At 36.7% G+C, this 20761-nt stretch overlaps 2 protein-coding genes across 2 annotated transcripts in view; one reads left to right on the forward strand and one right to left on the reverse strand.

The window, feature by feature from the left end:
* LOC121265071 (ABC transporter A family member 1) overlaps positions 1–13934 on the forward strand; it is a 48824-nt gene extending 34890 nt beyond the window's left edge. Inside the window, 7 exon segments of the mRNA XM_041168529.1 lie at positions 11196–11332; positions 11419–11493; positions 11565–11868; positions 12713–12846; positions 13098–13159; positions 13241–13323; positions 13407–13934. Of these exon segments, the coding sequence (XP_041024463.1) occupies positions 11196–11332; positions 11419–11493; positions 11565–11868; positions 12713–12846; positions 13098–13159; positions 13241–13322 (794 nt within the window). The 3' untranslated portion in view covers position 13323; positions 13407–13934.
* A 1793-nt stretch (positions 13935–15727) lies between these two features.
* Positions 15728–18190, reverse strand: LOC121265126 (heat stress transcription factor B-3-like). Its single transcript, XM_041168621.1, has 2 exons — positions 17642–18190; positions 15728–16493 (listed from the first exon to the last, which is right to left on the reverse strand). Exons 1-2 carry the CDS (start codon positions 17879–17881, stop codon positions 15981–15983), a joined length of 753 nt encoding a protein of 250 aa, XP_041024555.1. The 5' UTR covers positions 17882–18190; the 3' UTR covers positions 15728–15980.
* Between the last annotated feature and the right edge of the window lie 2571 nt (positions 18191–20761).

Raw genomic sequence — 20761 nt, forward strand, 5'->3', positions numbered from 1 at the left:
AACAATGCAATTTAGATGTTGATGGTAGATAGAGTGGTTTCCTTGGATTGGTCAGCTATCAAGAACCACATCATACAGTACTACGAGTATCTCCTCTTAGAATAGTATGCATAGAGATTGAAAGTGGATGGATTAAGTTTTGAATCATTAGACTAACAGGATTCATGGTGGCTTGAGAGGCCCTTCAAGGAAGATGAAGTGTGCAAGTGATCCGTGGCATGGCCAATGACAAGGCTCCAGGCCCTAACGGTTTTACCATGGGTTTCCTCCAAATTTGTTGGGAAGTGATCAAGGATAGCCTTATTAGGGTGTTTCAAGAGTTTCGTACTAATGGAAAATTTGAAAAAAGTCTTAATACTAGTTTTTTAGCCTCATTCCCGAAAAGATAGCTTGTGGATGTTAGTGTCAAAATATTGTGTGAATGGCCGAATCGTTGGCCTTGTGGTTTCTTTCTATTATATAAACTGTACAAAGGATTCTATACATGGAAAGAACTATGTATATGCTAATTCTATTCCTATACAGCTATCAAATATTAAGCTAATTATTATTCTGAAGAGTAAATCAACAAAACAAATATGGACAACAAAGCTGTCCATTGACAGCCCCCCTCAAATTGATGCCGGTTGATCAACCAGCATCAATTTGCTACTTAAGAAGCAATGTCGATGACGAGTGAGAGCCTTGGTGAAGATATCAGCAATTTGTAGTTCAGTGAAAATGTGTGGAAGAGTGATAACATGAGCCCCAAAGGCTTCATGGATAGAGTGACAGTCTACTTCAATATGCTTTGTGCGCTCATGATAGACAGGATTGGCCGTGATCTGAATAACACTTGTATTATCAGCGTGTAAAGGCGTAGGATCGGTCTCAGAGAAGTCTTAACTCAACAAGCAAACCTCTAAGCCAAATAATTTCGAAACAAGCAAGAGACATCGCTCGGTATTTAGATTCTGTAGATGACTTAGAGACTCTGTCTTGCTTCTTATTCTTCCAGGAAATCAACGCATCACCTAAGAACACACACCAACCAGTGATGGAGCGACGTGTATCAGCATATCCAGCCCAATCAGCATCGCTATAGGTAGCAAGACCAGGTGAATTGCCTGCAGGAAAGAATAAGCCACGGGTAGAAGTGCCCTGAACATAGCGTATGATCTTACGGACATCAGCCAAATGAAGATGACGAGGAGTTTGAAGAAATTGGCTAACTTGCTGTACAACAAAAGAAATATCTAGTATAGTGATAGTAAGATAGACAAGGCTACCCACCAACTTTCGATATAAACTGGAAAAGTCACCCTTCTCTTTGTGAAACTTGACATTTAATTCCATGGGAGTATCCTTGACATTTAACTCCATGGGAGTATCGACAGAGGTAGCTTCCTGTAGTCCAGCTGTAGCCACCTAATCACTAGCATACTTATGTTGATTAAGTGAAATACTAGAGGGACTACGATGCACCTCAAGACCAAGAAAATACTTGAGAGACCCAAGATCTTTCATTTGAAAGGATTATGAGAGATGAGTCTTGAGCTGGACAAGTAAAGCAGAATCGGAACTAGTGATCACAATATCATCAACATAAACCAAAAGGACAACAATACCCATGTCTGATTTCCGAATAAACAATGAAGTGTCATACTTGCTCTGCTTGAAGGAAAATTGTAATAAAGTGATTCGAAATTTATCAAACCAGGCCTTTAGAGCTTGTTTGAGACCATAAAGAGAGCAACGAAGTTTACACGCATTGGAGGTCGGAGAGGAAAACAATCTCGGGGGTGGCTTCATATAAATACACTCTTTAAGGTCTCCGTGAAGAAAATCATTCTTGACATCCATCTAATGTAGTGGCCAATCATTGGAAGCAGCAAGAGCTAGGATCTTAAGAACAGTGGTCATCTTAGCCACAGGAGCAAATGTCTCCTCATAATTGACACCATATTCCTGATTATTCCCAAGGGCAACAGGCCGAGATTTATAACGATCCAAACTTCCATCAAAGCGAACCTTGACGGAGTAAACCCATTTGCAACCCAGGGGAACTATAGTGGAAGGACAAGGCTCAATGTCCTAGGTGTGATTGGCCTCTAGAGCGGCAATCTCTTCCTGCATAGATTGTCGCCAACAGTCATGCTTGACAACATGTGAGTAGCATGTGGGAATATCAAAATTGGACAATGCAGCTGTAAGAGCTTAAATAGAATTGCCAGAAGAGAACCCATACCTATTCGGGGGTACAGACACTCGAGGAGAGCGACGTACCAAAGACTTTAGAGGTGCTGCAACTGACTGATTCCGGTGCATGTTAGGATTAGATATCGGGTGAGCCATCGGAAGAGACTGTGGGCGGGAGCGTCTCGTATACACCATACCCGGTTTAAAGCGAGAACTGACTTGATGAAGATCTGAGAACTGCTGCTCAAAGGAGGGGAGGACCACAGTAGAAGAAGAGGGCACAGAGGACACAAGAAAGAAATGTTGATTTTCAAAGAAAATAACATTCCTAGAAATGCGTGTGCGATGTAATGTAGGATCATAGCAAACAAATCCTTTTTGACACATTATATCTCAAGAATGCACATCTAACAGATTGAGCAGATAATTTGTCGCTCATGAGGAGGTAAATGAACAAAACATACACAACCAAAGATACGAAGATTATTGTAACTAGGTTGCTTAGCAAACAAGCGGAAATAAGGAGACTCCATGTGTAAGACTTGGGAAGGTAAACGATTAATCAAGTGAGTAACAGTTTTCAGAGCCTCGACCCAGAACATGGATGGAACAGATGATTCTAACAAGAGAGTACGTACCACATCAAGAAGATAACGATTTTTGCGTTCAGCTACTCCATTTTGTTGGGGAGTCGCGGGACATGAATGTTGATGGATAATACCTCTAGAAGCCAAGAATGCCTGAAACTTAGTAGGCAAATATTCACCACCAGAATTTGTGCATAATGTCTTAAATAGTCATAGAAAATTGATTGTCGACATACGCTAAAAACTTAGTGAATGTACGAAAAACCTAAGATTTAGAGAAGAAAATAAACCTAAGTGAATCTGCTATGATCATCATTGAAAGTCACATAGTATTTAAATTTTTCATGTGAACTAACCAGGGAAGGTCTCCAAACATCACTATGGATAAGATCAAAGCAGTGAGAAGCTCTACTAGCATGCAAAGGAAATGGAAGAGTTTTGTTTTTACCAAGTTTACAAGAATCACACTCAAGAAATAAAGAAGAAGAACGTTCTTTATTACCAAGAAAGCCAGAGTGCAATACATGAGATAAGTTTTGAGTATTGGGATACCCTAAACGACGATGCCACACCATACTCAAATCAGTAACATTATTACAAGCAAAAGACTTAATAGAAGAAACTGGAGAAAGTGCTGGAACAGGTAAAAAGAGTGGAAGCAAGCACCCCACTTTAGGTCCCTTCTCGATCGGCTCCCCTGTGACCTGATCCTGCACAACACAATCATCATCAGAAAAATTAACAGCACGATTGTTATCAACTAATTGACCAACAGAAATAAGATTCGTGGAAAGCCGAGGAGCAAGAAACACATTAGTAAATGTAGAAGAGGCATCTCTGACAGCAGCTACTGGCAAAGAACTGCCATTGGCAGTCTGAATGGCAGATTGACCAGCATAGGGTCGAACATGACACAGAGTTGTGGGAGTATTCGTCATGTGATTAGAAGCACCTGAGTCTACGTACCAGAGTTTAGGAGAATTTTTACCTTGAAATCCCATCGTAGATAATGCCGAAATTAGCATTTGTTGCACCAATTTTGGTGTGCAGTAATTTGCTGCAGGATGTGCAAGATCAGAGGAAGCACCTAAGGAAGAGCCATGTGCTACAGAAGTCGCTGCGGGAGGAACAATAACAAAAGTCTTGAATGCTTGAGCCTGACGATTCTGTGGGCGGATGCGACATTCTTTGATAATATGACCCTTTTTCTTGCTATAAGAACAATATTTCTTAGGACAATTGGCATCAATATGCCCATATTCCTTGCAACAGAAACACTGCAAATTTTTAGAAGTCATAGGTGATCCTCGTCCTTGGGCAGCATAAGCCATAGTTGCTGTCCCAGAACTGCTATGAGATTGCTCTAGAATGGCTTGAGTACTAAGACGTTCTTCGCGAAATAACTCACCAAAACAAATATCAAGAGAAGGAACGGGCGATTTGTTCAGTAGAGGAGCAAACAGATTCATATTCCGGGCATAGTTTTGTAAGAAACTGATCACGCCGGCTAGTCTCATGAAGAGTTTGAATAGTCGAAAGAGCGGCAACAAGAAAATCCGCTGTAACCAAATCAGTATATTCATGCCAAAGAGTCAGAAATGCCGAGTAGTAGTCTTGGATGGAAAGACTACCATGTTGAAACATGGCAATCGCATGTTTTAACTGAAGCCACGGCATCATTAGCTTGATGATAAATGTTCTTTAAGTAATTTCACATGGATTGAGCGGAGCGATGAGCCCGTAAGTTGGTAACAATACGTGGTTCCACCGAACCAAGAAGCCAAGACATAATCCGAGCATCAAGTACAACCCATGAAGGAGAAGCCTTGAGATCTTTGGATTTGTCAGTATTGGATGTTTGGGCGACATTCGTGCCATCAATATGACCCCAAAGATCTTTTCCCTTGAGGAAAAGTTCAAACTGAAATGCCCAAGTAGAGTAGTTTATGCCCATAAACTTGACACATACAGGTGCAAAGTCCATCACAAATAAATGAATCCAAGACAAAGCAAAACAAAAACAAGAAACAGCAATAGAAATCAACCGAGACCAAAAAATAAACTGGAAGTTTCGGAAGTCACCAAAAAAAATCAACAAAGAAGCCGAAAGCCACAAAAGATACTGACCAAGTTGAGAAAAAAATCCCACGTGAGGGTTGCTGCACCTAGACCAAGTCGAGAAGCCCACGGGAAGTCACTAGAGATAACAGACCAAGCCGAAAAACCCACTAGAGGCTGCTGCGACAACAGAAAAACTAGACCCGAGAAAACCAGAAATGCCGAAAGTCGGAGAAAGTGCCAAAAAAATGAGATTTTCACGTCGGGTTCACCAAGAAACAGCACAGACTTCACCGAAACACAGGAGAAACTTGTGTTTAAGAATGCTCAAACCAGAAGGTGCCGAAACTGCTCATACTAGAAACAGAGGGTGCCGACAACACCAACCCAGAAGGAGAAGACCGAAAACCAGGAAGCTTTCACGTCGGCACCGAGAACAGCACACGCTGAAACACGAAACCGAGTAAACAAAAAAAAAATTAAGCGAGGGAAGAACCCTAGCAACCAGCTCTTGATACCATGTCAAAATATTGTGTGAATGGCCGAATTGTTGGCCTTGTGGTTTCTTTCTATTATATAAACTGTACAAAGGATTCTATACATGGAAAGAACTATGTATATGCTAATTCTTTTCCTATACAATGTGTCAAATATTAAGCTAATTATTCTGAAGAGTAAATCAAGGAAACAAATATGGAAACAAGTATAGAAACAAATATGGACAGCAAAGCTGTCCATTGACAGTTAGAGACTACTGCCCTATTAGCCCTGTGAAGGGGGTGTACAAAATACTTTCTCAAGTTTTAGCGAACAGATTGAGTACGGTGATGGAGAAGTTAATTTCGAAGCCTCAAAATGCATTCGTCAAAGGTAGACAAATTCTTGATTTAGTATTAATTGCAAATGAAGTTTTGGACGTACGACTCAAATCTACCTGGGTTACTTTGCAAACTAAACATGGAGAAAGCTTATGATCATGTCAACTGGAACTTAATGCTTTATCAACTTGCAAGATGTGGCTTTGGGGATAAATGGTGTCTTGGGCAGCGTATTGTATCTCTACAGTCTGCTCTTCTATCATGGTGAATTGTTCACCGGTGGGTTTCTTTGACTCCTCTCGTGTTTTAAGATAGTGGGATCTGCTCTCTATACTTTTCATTATTCATTATCGTCATGGAAGATCTCAACAAGATGATTTTAGGCCTTGTGAAAGGTTTTTTTCTCTATGGCTTCTCGTTGGGGAATGGTGACTATGGCTCTATTGATTTTTCTCATTTGCTTTTTGCCGATGATACTCTCATCTTTTGTGGAGCAAATCTTGGGCACATTCAATCTTTGAGGGCTCTCTTCTGTTTTGAAGCTGTCTTGGTTTGAGAGTGAATCTTTCGAAGTTTGTTGAAAAATTATTAGTGTCGGTGGGGTTGTAAGGTATCTTCTATACTCACGAAGAATCTTGGATTGCCGTTGGGTGTTTCCTTCAAATCAGAGGGGATTTGGAATGCTATGATTCAAAATGTGGAGCGCATATTGGCTTTTTGGAAGAGGTTATTCTTGTCTAAAGGGGGTAGACTTACTTTGATTAAAAGTATTATTTCTAACCTACCTACCTATTTTCTATCATTATTCCTGCTCCCCACAAAGGTTGCCAATTTTCTGTCATTATTGAAAATCTACAACGAGATTTCTTGTGGAGTGGGACAGGGGACGAGTTCAAATTTCATCTGGTGAATTGGTCAATTGTATGCACACCAATGTCTGGGGATGGATTGGAGATTGTAACTTGATGAAGTTCAACCAAGATCTTTTTGGTAAATGGTTGTGGTGGTACCAACAAGAAATGGGGTCTTATGGAAGACAGTTATAGATTTGAAGTTTGGGGATGCTTGGGGAGGATGGTGCTCGAATGAGGTATGCGGTCAATATAAGGTGGGTCTGTGGAAAAAGATTAGAAAAGGCTCGGAGATCTTCCTAAGACATGCACGTATTGTGCTGGGTGACGAGTCGCGCATCTAAAAGACATTCCCTACCATTTTTGAAGTTGTACGAGTGAAGGACGCAGCTATAGTTGATCTCTTGGTCCTCTCGTGGTTCCCTACATAGAATGTAGATTCATTAGGGTAGCACAAGATTGGGAGTTGGAGGTTATCATCAAGTTCTTCTGTAACACCCCCTTCCCGTAGGCTAGAAGTGCCACGTATTTTCCATAAAAATAATCCGGTAATAGATCCCATAATTTCATAATTGAAAAACTGAACTTTTATTATGCGGAAAAATGTCTAATAAAACTGTCTTCCAAAACATTAAATGAAATAAACTGAAATAAATTCATGTCATAAAAACATGTTTATTTTAGAAAGTCTGAACTAAAAATAAATGCTCCTTCTACTCCTGGCCTGCCTGCTCGTAATCATCATCTTCACCTGGGTGGTTAAAAACATGAAAACAAACTAAAATGAGTCGATGACTCAGTAAGAAATCTATCACAACGTAAACGAAATAAACATAAGATTTTCATAACAACTTTCATGCTGAGCTTAAAAATTCATGACTGTTCATACTGATGCTTATGCTATGTATGACTGTTTTAATTGAATTAACTGACTGATCTGACTGATTTAACTGATTTATCTGACTGGCCAACACACTTAACCCTGTGTGCAAGGTTGTGCACCGGCCCCACATCCCGCTGCAGCAAGGGGAACTGCTGATAGTATTCTAGCATACTATGGTGGACCACGACTAAGTTCATGGCTTGCACACCACCCTGAACTGAACTGAACTGAACTGCATTGGTACCATGCATCTGAATGGCCATCTTATTAACTGATCTGATATTATCTTACACTTGAAATTTAAGATGGCTTACGTGTCTTATACACATGAGATGCATGACATACTACATACATAATCATAAATTTTGAATTTAAACATGATGCGGAATGACATGGTCGTATGCTATGCTAGATGACATGCTTGCATATGACATGAGCGGTTCATAAATAGTGGCTATCAATGAACTGGCTTGGATGATACATACATATAAGCTAACTGTGATGATCCTAATTTATGATCAAATTTACTTACCTCGCTGCGTGTCTTCTTGAATAATACTTCGTAACTTGAGACCTATATTCAATAAATAACTATCACTAAATTGTTTGGAAATAAATAAATGCTAATATCTTACTTAACTAATTTCGGAATTCTAAAATATAGTCAAACCAATATTTGTTTAACACTAAAATCAATAATTCATAGTATTTAAATTACTTAAAATACTAATTTATAATTTAGTAGAAATACTCGAGCTATTTTAAAATAATTCACAAAAAAACTTAAATTCTTAAACTAAGTTTCATTTCTCAACATAATTATTAAATCTTATAAGAAACTTAACAAATTCCACTAAATTCTTAACATAGAAATTTTATTAAAATCTTACTAAATTGACAAAGGAAATTTAACTCAAATATTAGACTTAACATTATACTTTAAAACATATTTCTAATTCTTTAAACATTTTTATTAAAAATGAACCTTTAATTAACTATATTTATTTAATAACTCAACTAGTAATATTAAACTCAATAAAAATCACTAAAATAATTATTGAAATAAAATAAGATCAAGTCTAACTTAACATATAAGTTCAATTAAACATCATTATAGTCTGAAAAAGGTCAAGGACTCTGGCCCATAATAATAATACTACAAGAGCCCAATCAAAAGAACAGGCTCATCACACGTACGCACAAGGGCTTAGGGCCCAACGGCCCAATAAGACCTATGGATTCTTTCAAGAATCCGAAAACATGGCTAAAATGAAAAGGAAAACAGAGAGTTGAGAGAGAAAGAGTCTACGATGGAGGAGCTCACCGAGGGAGAGGGGCTAACTCGACGGCAGTTCTGGTGGCTGGGAGTGGTCGGCGGCGCGACTGGGGGTTCCTATGGTGGTGCGGCACCGAGTGAGAGAAAGAGAGAGAGAGTTTAGAGAGAGAAACTGTGCTAACCGAGAACTACCGAAACCAAAAGAGGTTGGCGGCGGTCGAGGTCTTACCGGAAGAGAGTGGGTGTGCTGGGGCAGAGCTGGTCGGCAGTTTCTGGTTCCACGGGTGGTGCTCTGACGTCCTATGGTGGTCGGCGGCGGTTGGGAAGAACCTAAGGCTTAAACGGCAGTGTTTTGGTACTCTGGGTATTTCAGAAGCAGATGATTTGGAGTGGCTCACGAGTTACTCCTCTCGTACGAGGTAAGCGATATTTATAAGCGTAGAAGATAGAGAAAACAAAAGAAAATCTTAGAGGAGTAGAGACGTGCAGAGACTGAGAGTGGAGACGTGCATGAGTAGAGGAATACACAGCAATAGAGTTGGTGTTCCACTAGGACGTTAGCAAAAATCACCGAGAGAAACATACGGGTTGGGTGGTTTGAAGTTCTCAAACAGAGGCTAACAATGTGATGAGGTTCGGTGACTAGAAGAAAAATTAAACTTTAAATTTCAAAACAAAACCGTAGTAAACATAATCTGATACACTTTAGAAATCCTTATTAAAACAAAACTCTAACCAATCATAAATCGCAACTATAATAGAAAATATAAAGATAAAGTACATATAAATTCTGATAAAACTATAATCATAAAAATATAAATTCTAAAAATATAAGTTTACTAGGAAAAAATTTCTTATATACCCTAAAACCAAAACTGGTATGTCACATCTTCGTTTTAAAGTTTTTCGTAAGAGTGACTGAGGGTACCATAGACAATTCAAGTGGAGCCCCTCCAAGAAAGGTAGATTCACAGTCAGATCATTTGACCAAGTTTTAACTAGTCAGATTATGACCACTTTTTCCATGGAGGAATATATTGAAGATGAAAGCTCCTCTAAAAGCAGCTTTTTGTTTGGACAACCTTCTTGGGCAAGGTTCTTACTACAAACAAAATGAGGATACATTAGGAATTACTAGATCACTTGCTTTTACATTGTGAGGTGGCCAGGATCATATGAGTTGATTTTTTTGCAAGAGTTGGATTATCATAGGTCATGCCTCATAAACTGGTGGATTTTCTAGCAAGTTGGAGAGGCCTCCAAAGTAATCCACAAATGGCAGCAATCTGGAGAATGGCTCCTATATGTATGTGTTGGTGCATTTGGTGGGAGAGAGATGATAGAAGTTTCAAGGATCGCGAGAGGACAATGGATGAACTTAAAGTTCTCTTTTTTAAAACCTTGTTCTTATGGGCGGGGTTCATTGATTTTAATGGACTAAATGTCCATGATTTTCTACTTTCAGTTGTAAACCCTAGTTAGGTATTTCTCATGTATACTTTATGTGTATTTGGGCTATGTCTTCTCTTCTTATGAATAAAAGTTCTTGGTTTAGTTTCAACGTAGAAATTATTTTTCCACCCCAATTCCATTTGAAGGTCCACATGCAATTTCAAGCCTGCACGTGAGATGTAACATATTCATTGTTCTCAACTGAAGATATGTTGAATCTCTGATGTTCATATCCAATGTTTTTGCTTTCGATTCTTTTATTCGATAAGTTATTAATGAAATTATGATTTTTTGCAATATTTTTTCAGTGTTTTTAGTGCAATTCTGTCAAGATATGATCTTTAAAAATAGTTTGGGCCAATGGCTAAGTGTTTGAGAGCTCGATTGCTTGTGTTTAATTGGTTTTTCCCCCTTAAATTAAACATGTTTAGGGTTAATGCTTCAGTATGCCTTTTACGTTAATGATAGTATTCTGATTCTCCCAGTCAATCTCTATGTAATCTGACAAGGTATGTTTGTGAAGAGATTGCACACGACTCAACTTAAGGTTGACCCGCTATATCCATGTAAATGGGCGAGATTTGTTTGAAATGCAACATTTTTTCTTTGACTTAGGTAGACATTCTGATTATATATTATTTTTCCTTACCTTTAGGTATAAAATATGTTTGAAGAGTGAGAGGAGATGTGGCATCCTTGAAACTATGGAACTGATCCAAAAGCTATTTTGTCGAATTATAATTTGTGCATCTGATGGTGTGAAAGCACAAAGCCTCCACACAACAAATTGCTCTATAAAATTGTCCGTGAATAATATGCTGAAATGCATGCTGCTTAAAATTAAAAAAAAAAAAAAAAAAAAAAAAAAAAAAAAAAAAAAACTGTTGAAGTGCATACTATGAGATTATTTGAGTCATGCGAGCTTCATAAAATCCTTGGAGGCTATCAATTATTGACCCTTCAACTCCCCTCTACAGAACCCGTCTTATTTTTTATTCCATTTAAATGCTATTAGCAATCAACTTATGTCTTGTTACTAATAACTAATAACTTTTTTTTTTTATCAATACTAATAACTTATAATAATTTTAGGCATGGATCCTCTTGCCAAACGGTTTATGTGGGAAGTGATATCACATTTATCTACCAGACAAGGAAAGACAGCAGTAATTCTCACAACACACAGCATGAATGAAGCTCAAGCTCTGTGCACCAGGATTGGAATAATGGTACATATTTCTTTGCTCCCTGCAAGCTTGAAAACTTTTTGACACAAACATAATCTTTGTTTTTCCTCTGTGTTTTTGATTTGAAGGTTGGAGGCCGACTAAGATGCATTGGGAGTCCTCAGCATCTGAAAACACGATTTGGAAATCACCTTGAGCTAGAGGTATGTATGTTGATGCCTCATGAAGATTTGGAGCATTTTAAGGAATCTAATTCTCTATTCTCTCTCCTCAGGTTAAACCTACAGAGGTCAGTTCTGTGGACTTGGAAAGCCTTTGCCGAATTATTCAAGAAAGGCTTTTTGACATTCCTTCTCACCCAAGAAGTTTACTTGATGACCTTGAAGTTTGCATTGGGGGCATTGACTCCATTGCATCAGAAAAAACATCAGCTGCGGAGATAAGCTTGTCGAAGGAAATGATTATCACAATTGGACGTTGTCTTGGTAATGAAGAAAGAACAAATGCACTTGTATCTTCAACACTTGTTTCTGATGGGATTTTTAGTGAACAGTTATCTGAGCAGTTGGTTCGACATGGTATGTGAGCCCTTACATATGCTGATTCATGTTCTTCATTTTGTTGTGAATTGTCCTTTGTCTTAATCACTTTCGTTTTGTTGAAAATATGACTATAAAGCTTAGAAAGCTTCTAGGCTCCGACTTCCAAACCTTGATTATTTAAAAACTATGGTTGATTGTAATTTTTATGTGTCTGGTTTTTTGTGTTCTACCCAAACGATAAATTTGAACTTTTAAGTACTACTTGTGCTTTGATTTTTCCTTAGTTTTTTGAGTTTAGTAATGAATGCAGGTTTAACACCACTTTTTTGTTTTCTCGTTATTTGTACCTTACTTATTGACAATAGTTTTGGCTTACACGTGATATTAGTGTCAAAATAATGATCAGATGATTAATTTACCGTTTTCTCTTCAGTTTAAACTTTTAGGGATGGCTAATGATTTATCACTCATCTTCACCAGTAAAGCTATTTTGAAAATCACTCTAAAATGGGAGGTCAGGATTAATGAGGGACATCCTAATAAAATTTCACTTACAAGGAGAATGGTTGCAACTCTCTCTCTCTCCCTCTCTCTCTGTGTGTTTGTCTTTTGTTTTGGAATATTTCCATCTTAGTTCAATGACTTTTAGCTGAAATAGCTCCTTGCCACCCCATAAGAATGGATTCAAAGGTGAGGTCTGAGTTTAAAACCGATTGGGTGTATATGTGTCTTGCCATTTTTTAAAGAAAGGTATATGTTATGGATTCGTGTATGTTCTCCTATTTTTTTGGTTCTCTAAGTTGATAATAAATATAATAATCATCTTGTGACTCCTGTTTTTGTCTTGCTACTTTTTTAATTGCTATATATGTTTGCATAGGTGGCATACCTTTGCCAATATTTTCTGAGTGGTGGTTAGCCAAAGAAAAGTTCTCTATGATTGATTCATTTGTCCTCGCTTCGTTTCCCGATGCAACGTTCCAAGGATGCAATGGATTGAGTGTTAAATATCAGGTAAACTTAAGAATGACTTTGGGATACTTGTGCAATTCGAATAAGGGCTTCCCATGTTTCTTAGTGAAATGAAAAAGCATACCTGGTTACAATTGACAATAAAGATAAATGTGCATTTGGGATTTTGTGACTGGTTGTGGCCTTAACACTGGCAATTGAAAGGAGACGTTGCTTTTGTTTTTTCATATATTTGAAATGATAAAGCTTTGACTTTTACAACCTGTAGTCAGTCATGTTGAATTCTCTTGCAGTTGCCATATGGTGAAGGCGGCCTCTCACTTGCGGACGTTTTTGGACACCTGGAACGAAACAGGTTAGATACATTACCACATTTCTTGTTTTTGGATGTTCCTTTCTTGTTCAAGCTGATGATTGTTTCTTATAATCTCTTTAGAAATCGCCTGGGTATCGCTGAATACAGTATTAGCCAGTCTACTCTCGAGACCATATTTAATCATTTTGCTGCAAACTCATAAGGTATTGTCATCGTCTTCTCAATATTGTACTTAACTGTTGGGAAGGATCAAATGATACATGTATCTATCGTGTTCTTGTAAAAGGTTGAGGCTGTGACAAGCAAAGGCCCCTTGTAAATATCAGAAAGTGGCACGTCCTGCCCTAGTCTAACCTATTTCATGTGGAAATTAAGCTGTTGCCTGGTGTCAAAACATCGCGTTCCAACAATCACGCGAGTGACTTTGGCACTGATTATAACAGCCACCATCTTGTCTTGGATCTCAGAATCCCATGCTCAACGTTTTGCCAGTGGAGGTCTCTCCCCACTTTCCTCTTCTGCATGCAGGTTGTCTTCCACCTTACCGCGGGAGTTCAGAGATCACTTATGATGGACAGCCCTCAACTATCTCTTGAGTTTGGTAAAACATGACCATTTCAGTCCATCCTATACTTGCCTTCGCGTCTTTAGTACAGCGGTGACCGCATCTAACAGAAATAAATAATCAATGTTGTTGACGATGTGAACAACATGATTGTTGAAAGGAACATGCATATCAATGTACATGGAACATACATTCTGTTGTTAATTCTCATGTATACTGAATGATCATAGTTCATTTTGGGTTCTCCTAGTTTCTTACTCCACCTCAAAGATTTTACATAATAGATCAGAACTTAATGATTCCTAAGATTAAACCCATGTTTTTAATTCTCCTATCCAATCATTTGGTTTGGTTATATATATATATATCTGTCTGTGTGTGTGTGAGAAAAGATATTTGTAACCGTAAACTTTGAAAAAAGTGAATAAAACATGACATCTACAAGAAGAAAAAAAATTAATTTTTTAATAGTGGACTACTATTTTTTAAAATCACTTCACGGTTGCATGTAAAATTATTTCACTTCATTTCTTTTTTTCTCTACCTCTATATGGATCGATCGTTAAGATTGGTTCTTTTTTTTTTATGAATGATATGGATTGTTACATTATTACTTAAATTTGAAAGTTGTGAACCTAGGAAACTAGGGAAATAACGTGAACTTGCAAGTGAAAATAAGACGACCACAAGAAAAATGTGAAAACGAGAAAACAAATGGCTTGTAAGAAAAGTATGACATGATCAACGTCGTGTATTTTCATGGTCGTTAGTTCTTTTATTACGTGCACTACATGTGATCGATCATCTTGATTTCACGAAAATCAACCACTTATAATTTATTAACATTGAAAGTCAAGGTGATAATACATTGACTTCAAACACCACGTATATATATTGTATGGATCACGTGGGAAGGCATTCTATTCATTGTGAAGTCAGGTAAACTGTTGGAGATCACGTTGTTATATTTTAACCTAAATTACATATATAATATAGAAGTGTTATAGCTATAAAGAGATCGATCTTAAAAAAATAAATTTATAAATTAATATGACTTACATGATAGGTTAGATATATTTTATAATATAAATAATTTTATAATTTAATATATTATATAAAATACGATAGTTTATAGACTTCTTTTTATGGAATGACTTAACATATTTTTCTATAATGTATCTATATTTATCTATATAGGCTCAATTTCAAAGGCAAGGTATTTTTGTGTTGGAAAATATTACTCTTACCGTTCATTTTTACCGCTATGATTTTTTATTTTTAAAATTTTTTACTTAGTGATTAAATAAATATTTTTTAATAATATCGTATTTTTTATTTTTTTAAAAAAATATTTAAAAATTTTAAAATATACATGATAAAAAAACGAAAAAAAAAAGTGCTATAACTAACGGTAGGTAGCTTCCACCGGTAGGGAGCGGTGGCAGTAGTGCCACTCTTTTACATGATTAGTAGAATCTATGAATCTATGAACAGATCGTAGCGATATGGCAGATGACAGTTCGTGCGTGCAATTTAGTAATGATCTTCTCTTTCTCGTTAGCCTACATTTTCCTGATTAGCAACATTTGGCTTATTACAGATGTCAATTTTCTTGGCTACCTTCCACTGGAGAAGGTGTGTTCTTGGCATCTTGCAGCCTCATGCTTGTCGAGGATATCCTGGTCAAAAGAAACACAAAAACACCCTGCCTTTGAAATGCTTGTCTAGGATAAAGTGGTAAGAGTAGTGTTTTCTCGAAAAAGTTGTTTTACGATCTTGAATCTTATTACTTTGCTGCCACCTCAACTAATGTGGTACTTTTTAAAGTAAATTTTCATATCACATATTCAAGACTTAAAAAAAAATATAAATACATATATATATATATGCACAACTTATTACTATTCACATAATCTCTACATACCATATATTTTTTTAATTTTTATTATTTTTTATCAAATATTTAATGTATGAATAGAAGAATTAGATTAGTTTAAAAATAATAAACTAAAAAGAATTTAAAAAAATATGGTGTGTGGAAATTGATGAAGTTGTGTAGCATTGCTCACATAAAAATTTACATATATATGCTGCTTGATTGAACTATCTTCACAGTTCCTTCAGTACTAACACTGTAATAATACACCATGCATATATAGTCTAATTATTAACCTATTTTTCTCTCTTCTTCTTCTTCTTCTTCTTCTTTTTTTAATTTTTTTTCTCGCTAATATATTAATGCTCTAAGCTGCGGCCACTTGATTTCAAGTAGCTTAATTACTATCTATACGAAATTTATTTGCATGGTTGAGAAAGTAAAATGCTTGCGCTTTCACTAATCTCTGCCCTCTTTCTCTTCATGATGATCTCCCTCTCTCCATGAACTTCCAGTCTCACTCCAAACAACTTGGGTCTCTCATCAGCTTCCAGCTGGTCATGATCATCTTCCTTCTCCGAATGCGTATACTTTGCCACCAAATCAAGAAGCTCCTTGCACTTCTTTTTCATGCTTATAAGCTCGGAATTCAAGTCCACGTTCGCTTTCTTGAGACGTTTGTTTTCATCGACCAGAGTACCGAAACCAGACGACGATGAAGTTGACGACGATCTTTGATCTTCATCAAACTGATGATCTTGGCCGGTTGCTGCTGATGATTGGTTCGGTGCAGCTGTCAGTACTGGCGCTGCAGCTTGTTGCTTGTTGGCCCATGCTTTTCTTCGACGGATTTCACACAGCAACTCTTTCTCACCCTTTCGGAACATGTCATTGCAAAACTCCCACCGGTTCGTCACAATTTTCCGGAAACCCTATGCATGCATATGAAAACATATTGATATATATATATATATATGGAAGAAGCTGTATTCTTTTGATTATTATTAGTTATTTAATATTGTTCATGTAGAAAAGTATTATAGGCGTTGTAGAAAATTGAAATTAAAGCTGTGGGTCACAAGTTCAACTAATTAGTTTTTTCTTTCTTTAAAGTATATAGTGGAATCTTTGGGGCCAAAATTCCAAACATATATTCCATAGCTAAAGTTGTTTTACCAAGTCTTTGTTGGAATATGCTTGGTATTTTATTGACTATATATATATATATATATATATATATATATATCCCAGCGCCCGTGAATGCAGGGTGGACCATCCACGCACGCAGGCTCGAGGAAGTTTACATCAATTTAAAAATAGTCAAAGTTTTACTGTCTCAATAATTATAATTAATAACAATAATAAATTACTCGAATCTTTAAGCATTGACTTTTCTGTATAGTTTGGCTAATCGATTTATTATGGCAAAAAATATTCATGACTCAGCTCGTCGATATATGATCTGTATTCTGTGTCTTTATGATCAGCCCAAGTACTGCATGCAGCTGTCATGATACAATTTCAGGTAGGATCGATGATGCATATATGCCACCTAATCCAGGTGCTCATGAAGCCTCAAGGTGTGATATATACCGAAACCTATATATCTTTTGAAAACTCTTAAATTTTTGTTGAGCTATAAGTTAAAAGGAACAAGAAACTACGTACAATTAAATAAAAAAAATACATGAAAATCCATATATAGGTATATATGGAGATCGGGCTGTTCAAAACAATATCAGATATATTATATATATAGATCATAAAAAATACTGGTTCAGCTGATCATGATATAGATTACCAAAACCGTATTGTTTGAGCTGTAATTAGTTTATAAGGCCCCCCAAACCACGACCTTAGTTTTTTAAGACAGGAGCTGCAAACCTCTTCAAATCTATCGACAACAAAAATGGACTCGAAAAGTAAACAAATATGATGTAGTAGAATTTTTTTTTTTTTTTTTTTTTCTCGTGATGTGCGTATAAAAGAGATCAGATTTGAAGGTAGAGTAGTTTTCGAGAGCTAAAACGAAAAGAAAGGTAATGATCTGTTAACGGGAGTTAGTTGATCACATACGTACATAGGTATTGAGCTGGCGGACAAAGCTAGAGAAGTTGCTATGCTTGAAAAGTGTAGGGAGGAGATCACGGGAAAACTCGGCCGGCTGCCACACAACAAACGCCGTCCCCTCCTCGTTCCACGATATCATTTCATCTGTCGCCGGATCCTCCACCAGCATGTACGTCTTCAGCAAGAAAGGCGGTGGGCTTGACTTCCTTCCATATTCTAACAAACCCTTTTCACACCCACCCTCCGCCATTCGGAACTTTTAATTTAGAGAGAGAGAGAGCGAGAGAGAGAGAGAGAGAGAGATTCTTGGTTACTTACAACAAGCTAGCTAGCTAGAGGATGAAGATTGAGGAAGATATATAAGTCGAGAAGAGAAGGAGGGCAGTCAAAAACTCCCAACCCCAACAATAGAACCCCAATACGACTCCACAGTTCATGAGAAATGCAAGGGCCTTCCCCCTTCTCTCTCTCTCTCTGTGTTCTGATCTCTAAACGAAGCCAATGGTTGAAACGTACATCCTAAGCCAACCCCTTATATAGTTGCGAAAATTCATATCATACACATTATTATATAATATACTTCATGTTTATATATATATATATAATATTCTTTGTATTCATGTTAAGACACCGCGGTCAAGAATGTGCGTGTACAATACTGTTTGTCCACCATACGATCCTATGATTAACACCCTAGCTAGCCTATTATATATATGATGATGTACTTTTCAATGGCCAGGATTATGCGTTTGACCAGTTGATTGATTAACAGTATATTACGTTGAATATTGATAGTTATGTGACAAAGGCATATACTTACAACACAAGATCAATAACCAACTCCTCAACAAAAACAATATCAGCCATTAATTCTCATTTGTTGGATCAAAATTAAGTCTTGGATGTCAATTACGACACACCTTGGGCAGCCTACATGAATATGATCAGTAACATGAGTCCCTACTCGCATGTTGACAATTTAATTATAATCACATCACAAACTATCACGAAAATTAACCCATAAATCACATATTCTATCTATCTCGACCAAGGGCGCCAACCGCAGTTAGATGAACGGTCAAGATCAGCACACAGTACTTGTGGGCCAGAGTTTAATTTTTGCTACTATATATGCATGTGTGATGAATAATATATATATATATATATATAATATGTTTGTTAAAGTCATTTAATTTAGGTGTGCTGATCGATACTTTCTACGAGCATGATTCTCTAATATTATTCTTTCAATCTGACGTGCAAATTCCTCTGTCCAAAGTTTCTTCATTGATGAGTTTGATAATTTCTTCCTCTATCCGGAAAAGCGATTTTCGAGTTTTCCATTAGAAGTGACTTTATTTGACTTTTGTGTGCTATTTCATGTTCAAAATTCCTCTCGAGGAAAGGATTGACGCTCTTACTCAAAAACTAAGCGCGTGCAAGCAGTGCATAACTTATAATCAAGATGTTCGAGGTCATCACGATCGATGATCATCACGTACGTACATCTTGAGTACCGGTACTTAAAAAGAGCAGACAAACAAAATATATCCAATTTGAGTACGTGCATGTAAACTAAATGATCAAGATCATGATCGATCAAATACCGATCTCATGATCAGCTGATGATCTAGCTGTAAATATATATTAGTGTAATTAATATATTCGATCGATCATGATCTTGATCATTTAGTTTACATGCACGTACTCAAATTGGATATATTTTGTTTATATATATATATATGAGGTCAACTTCGATTTCTCTTCTGCTGACAATAAACCCGAGTAGCTTACCTGACGAAGCACCAAACCTCTTCCCGGCTTTATAAGGACAAAGACTGTATTTCCGCCACCTGTCAGGCAAATATATTAACGTGCATGATTAGCATAATATATTCTAGCTACTATATTATATTAACATGCACGCGCGTTGATTATAAACGAGATTAATGCAAAACTAGAGATAATATATAGATCAGTACAAGTAGTACTACTGCCTGCAATATTTAGATAAATTAATAGATTTACCCACAAAATTATGGTCAATAAATTTAAAATTATGATCATGGGGAGTGTTTTTTTTTTTTTTCCTCCTAAGAATAGGGGAGGTGGGATAACCAACGTAACAACCCTTCCTGGACGTAGGGGTGTAAATTTAAACCGAAAAATCAGTCCGGACCGGACCGAACCGGACCGGTTAGTCCGGTTTTGAACCGGTCCGATCCGGAACCGGTTCTTATATTATGAAAATCGGCCGAATCCGGTCCGGTTTCGATTTCGTAGTTTTTGGGATCGGACTGGACCAAACCGGACCTGTTGAAAAAAATATATATAAAAATTAATTTTATATATTATACAAAATATTTATATATATAAGTTTTATATATAATATATAATTATATATTAAATTTTTTTTATATATAATGATATTTCATATTATAATTTATAAATTATAACATAAAATGTTAATTTTAAATATGAACATTTGTAATTTGTTTGATCATATGTTATTAATATAATTATATATAAGATAATGTTATTATAATTTATAAAATAAAAGTTTAATCTTAAAGATGAAAATTTAATTGATCATATGCTTTAAACATAATATATATATTAAATTATTAATAACATTTTATCATAAGAAATAACACTTTATTATATATTTTTTACATTTAAAAAAAAATTGAAAAATCGGACAGAACCGGACCGGAAATCGGTAAAACCGAAGGTACTGGTTTAAGAGGGTAACCGAAGCGTAATCGGTTTTGAAAAATACAAAATCGGTACATACCGGTTCGGTCTTAGATTTTGGACAAAATCTAGGACCGAACCGGACCGGTTATACCCCTACCTGGATGTGACCATAAGAACTCCTCCCCGTTGTGGAATGTTCAGTTTGAGCTATATATAGCTACTGCTCCAAGGGAGAGCTCGTTACCACAGAATCCCCAAAGTATCAACTGGTCCAAAACCCATCCCATGACTTAAAGGTCAGGTTTTACTACCACGAATCCACAAATAGTTTCAACTTATGTCCTGAGTCAAATTCCTGATCTCAAAATCATGAAATACCAGCTTGTATCAACTAAGCAGCCACTTTGGTGGTGATAATTGAGAGTTACTTTAC

This window comes from Juglans microcarpa x Juglans regia, chromosome 5D, assembly GCF_004785595.1.
Source record: "Juglans microcarpa x Juglans regia isolate MS1-56 chromosome 5D, Jm3101_v1.0, whole genome shotgun sequence".
NCBI classification, from domain to species: domain Eukaryota; kingdom Viridiplantae; phylum Streptophyta; class Magnoliopsida; order Fagales; family Juglandaceae; genus Juglans; species Juglans microcarpa x Juglans regia.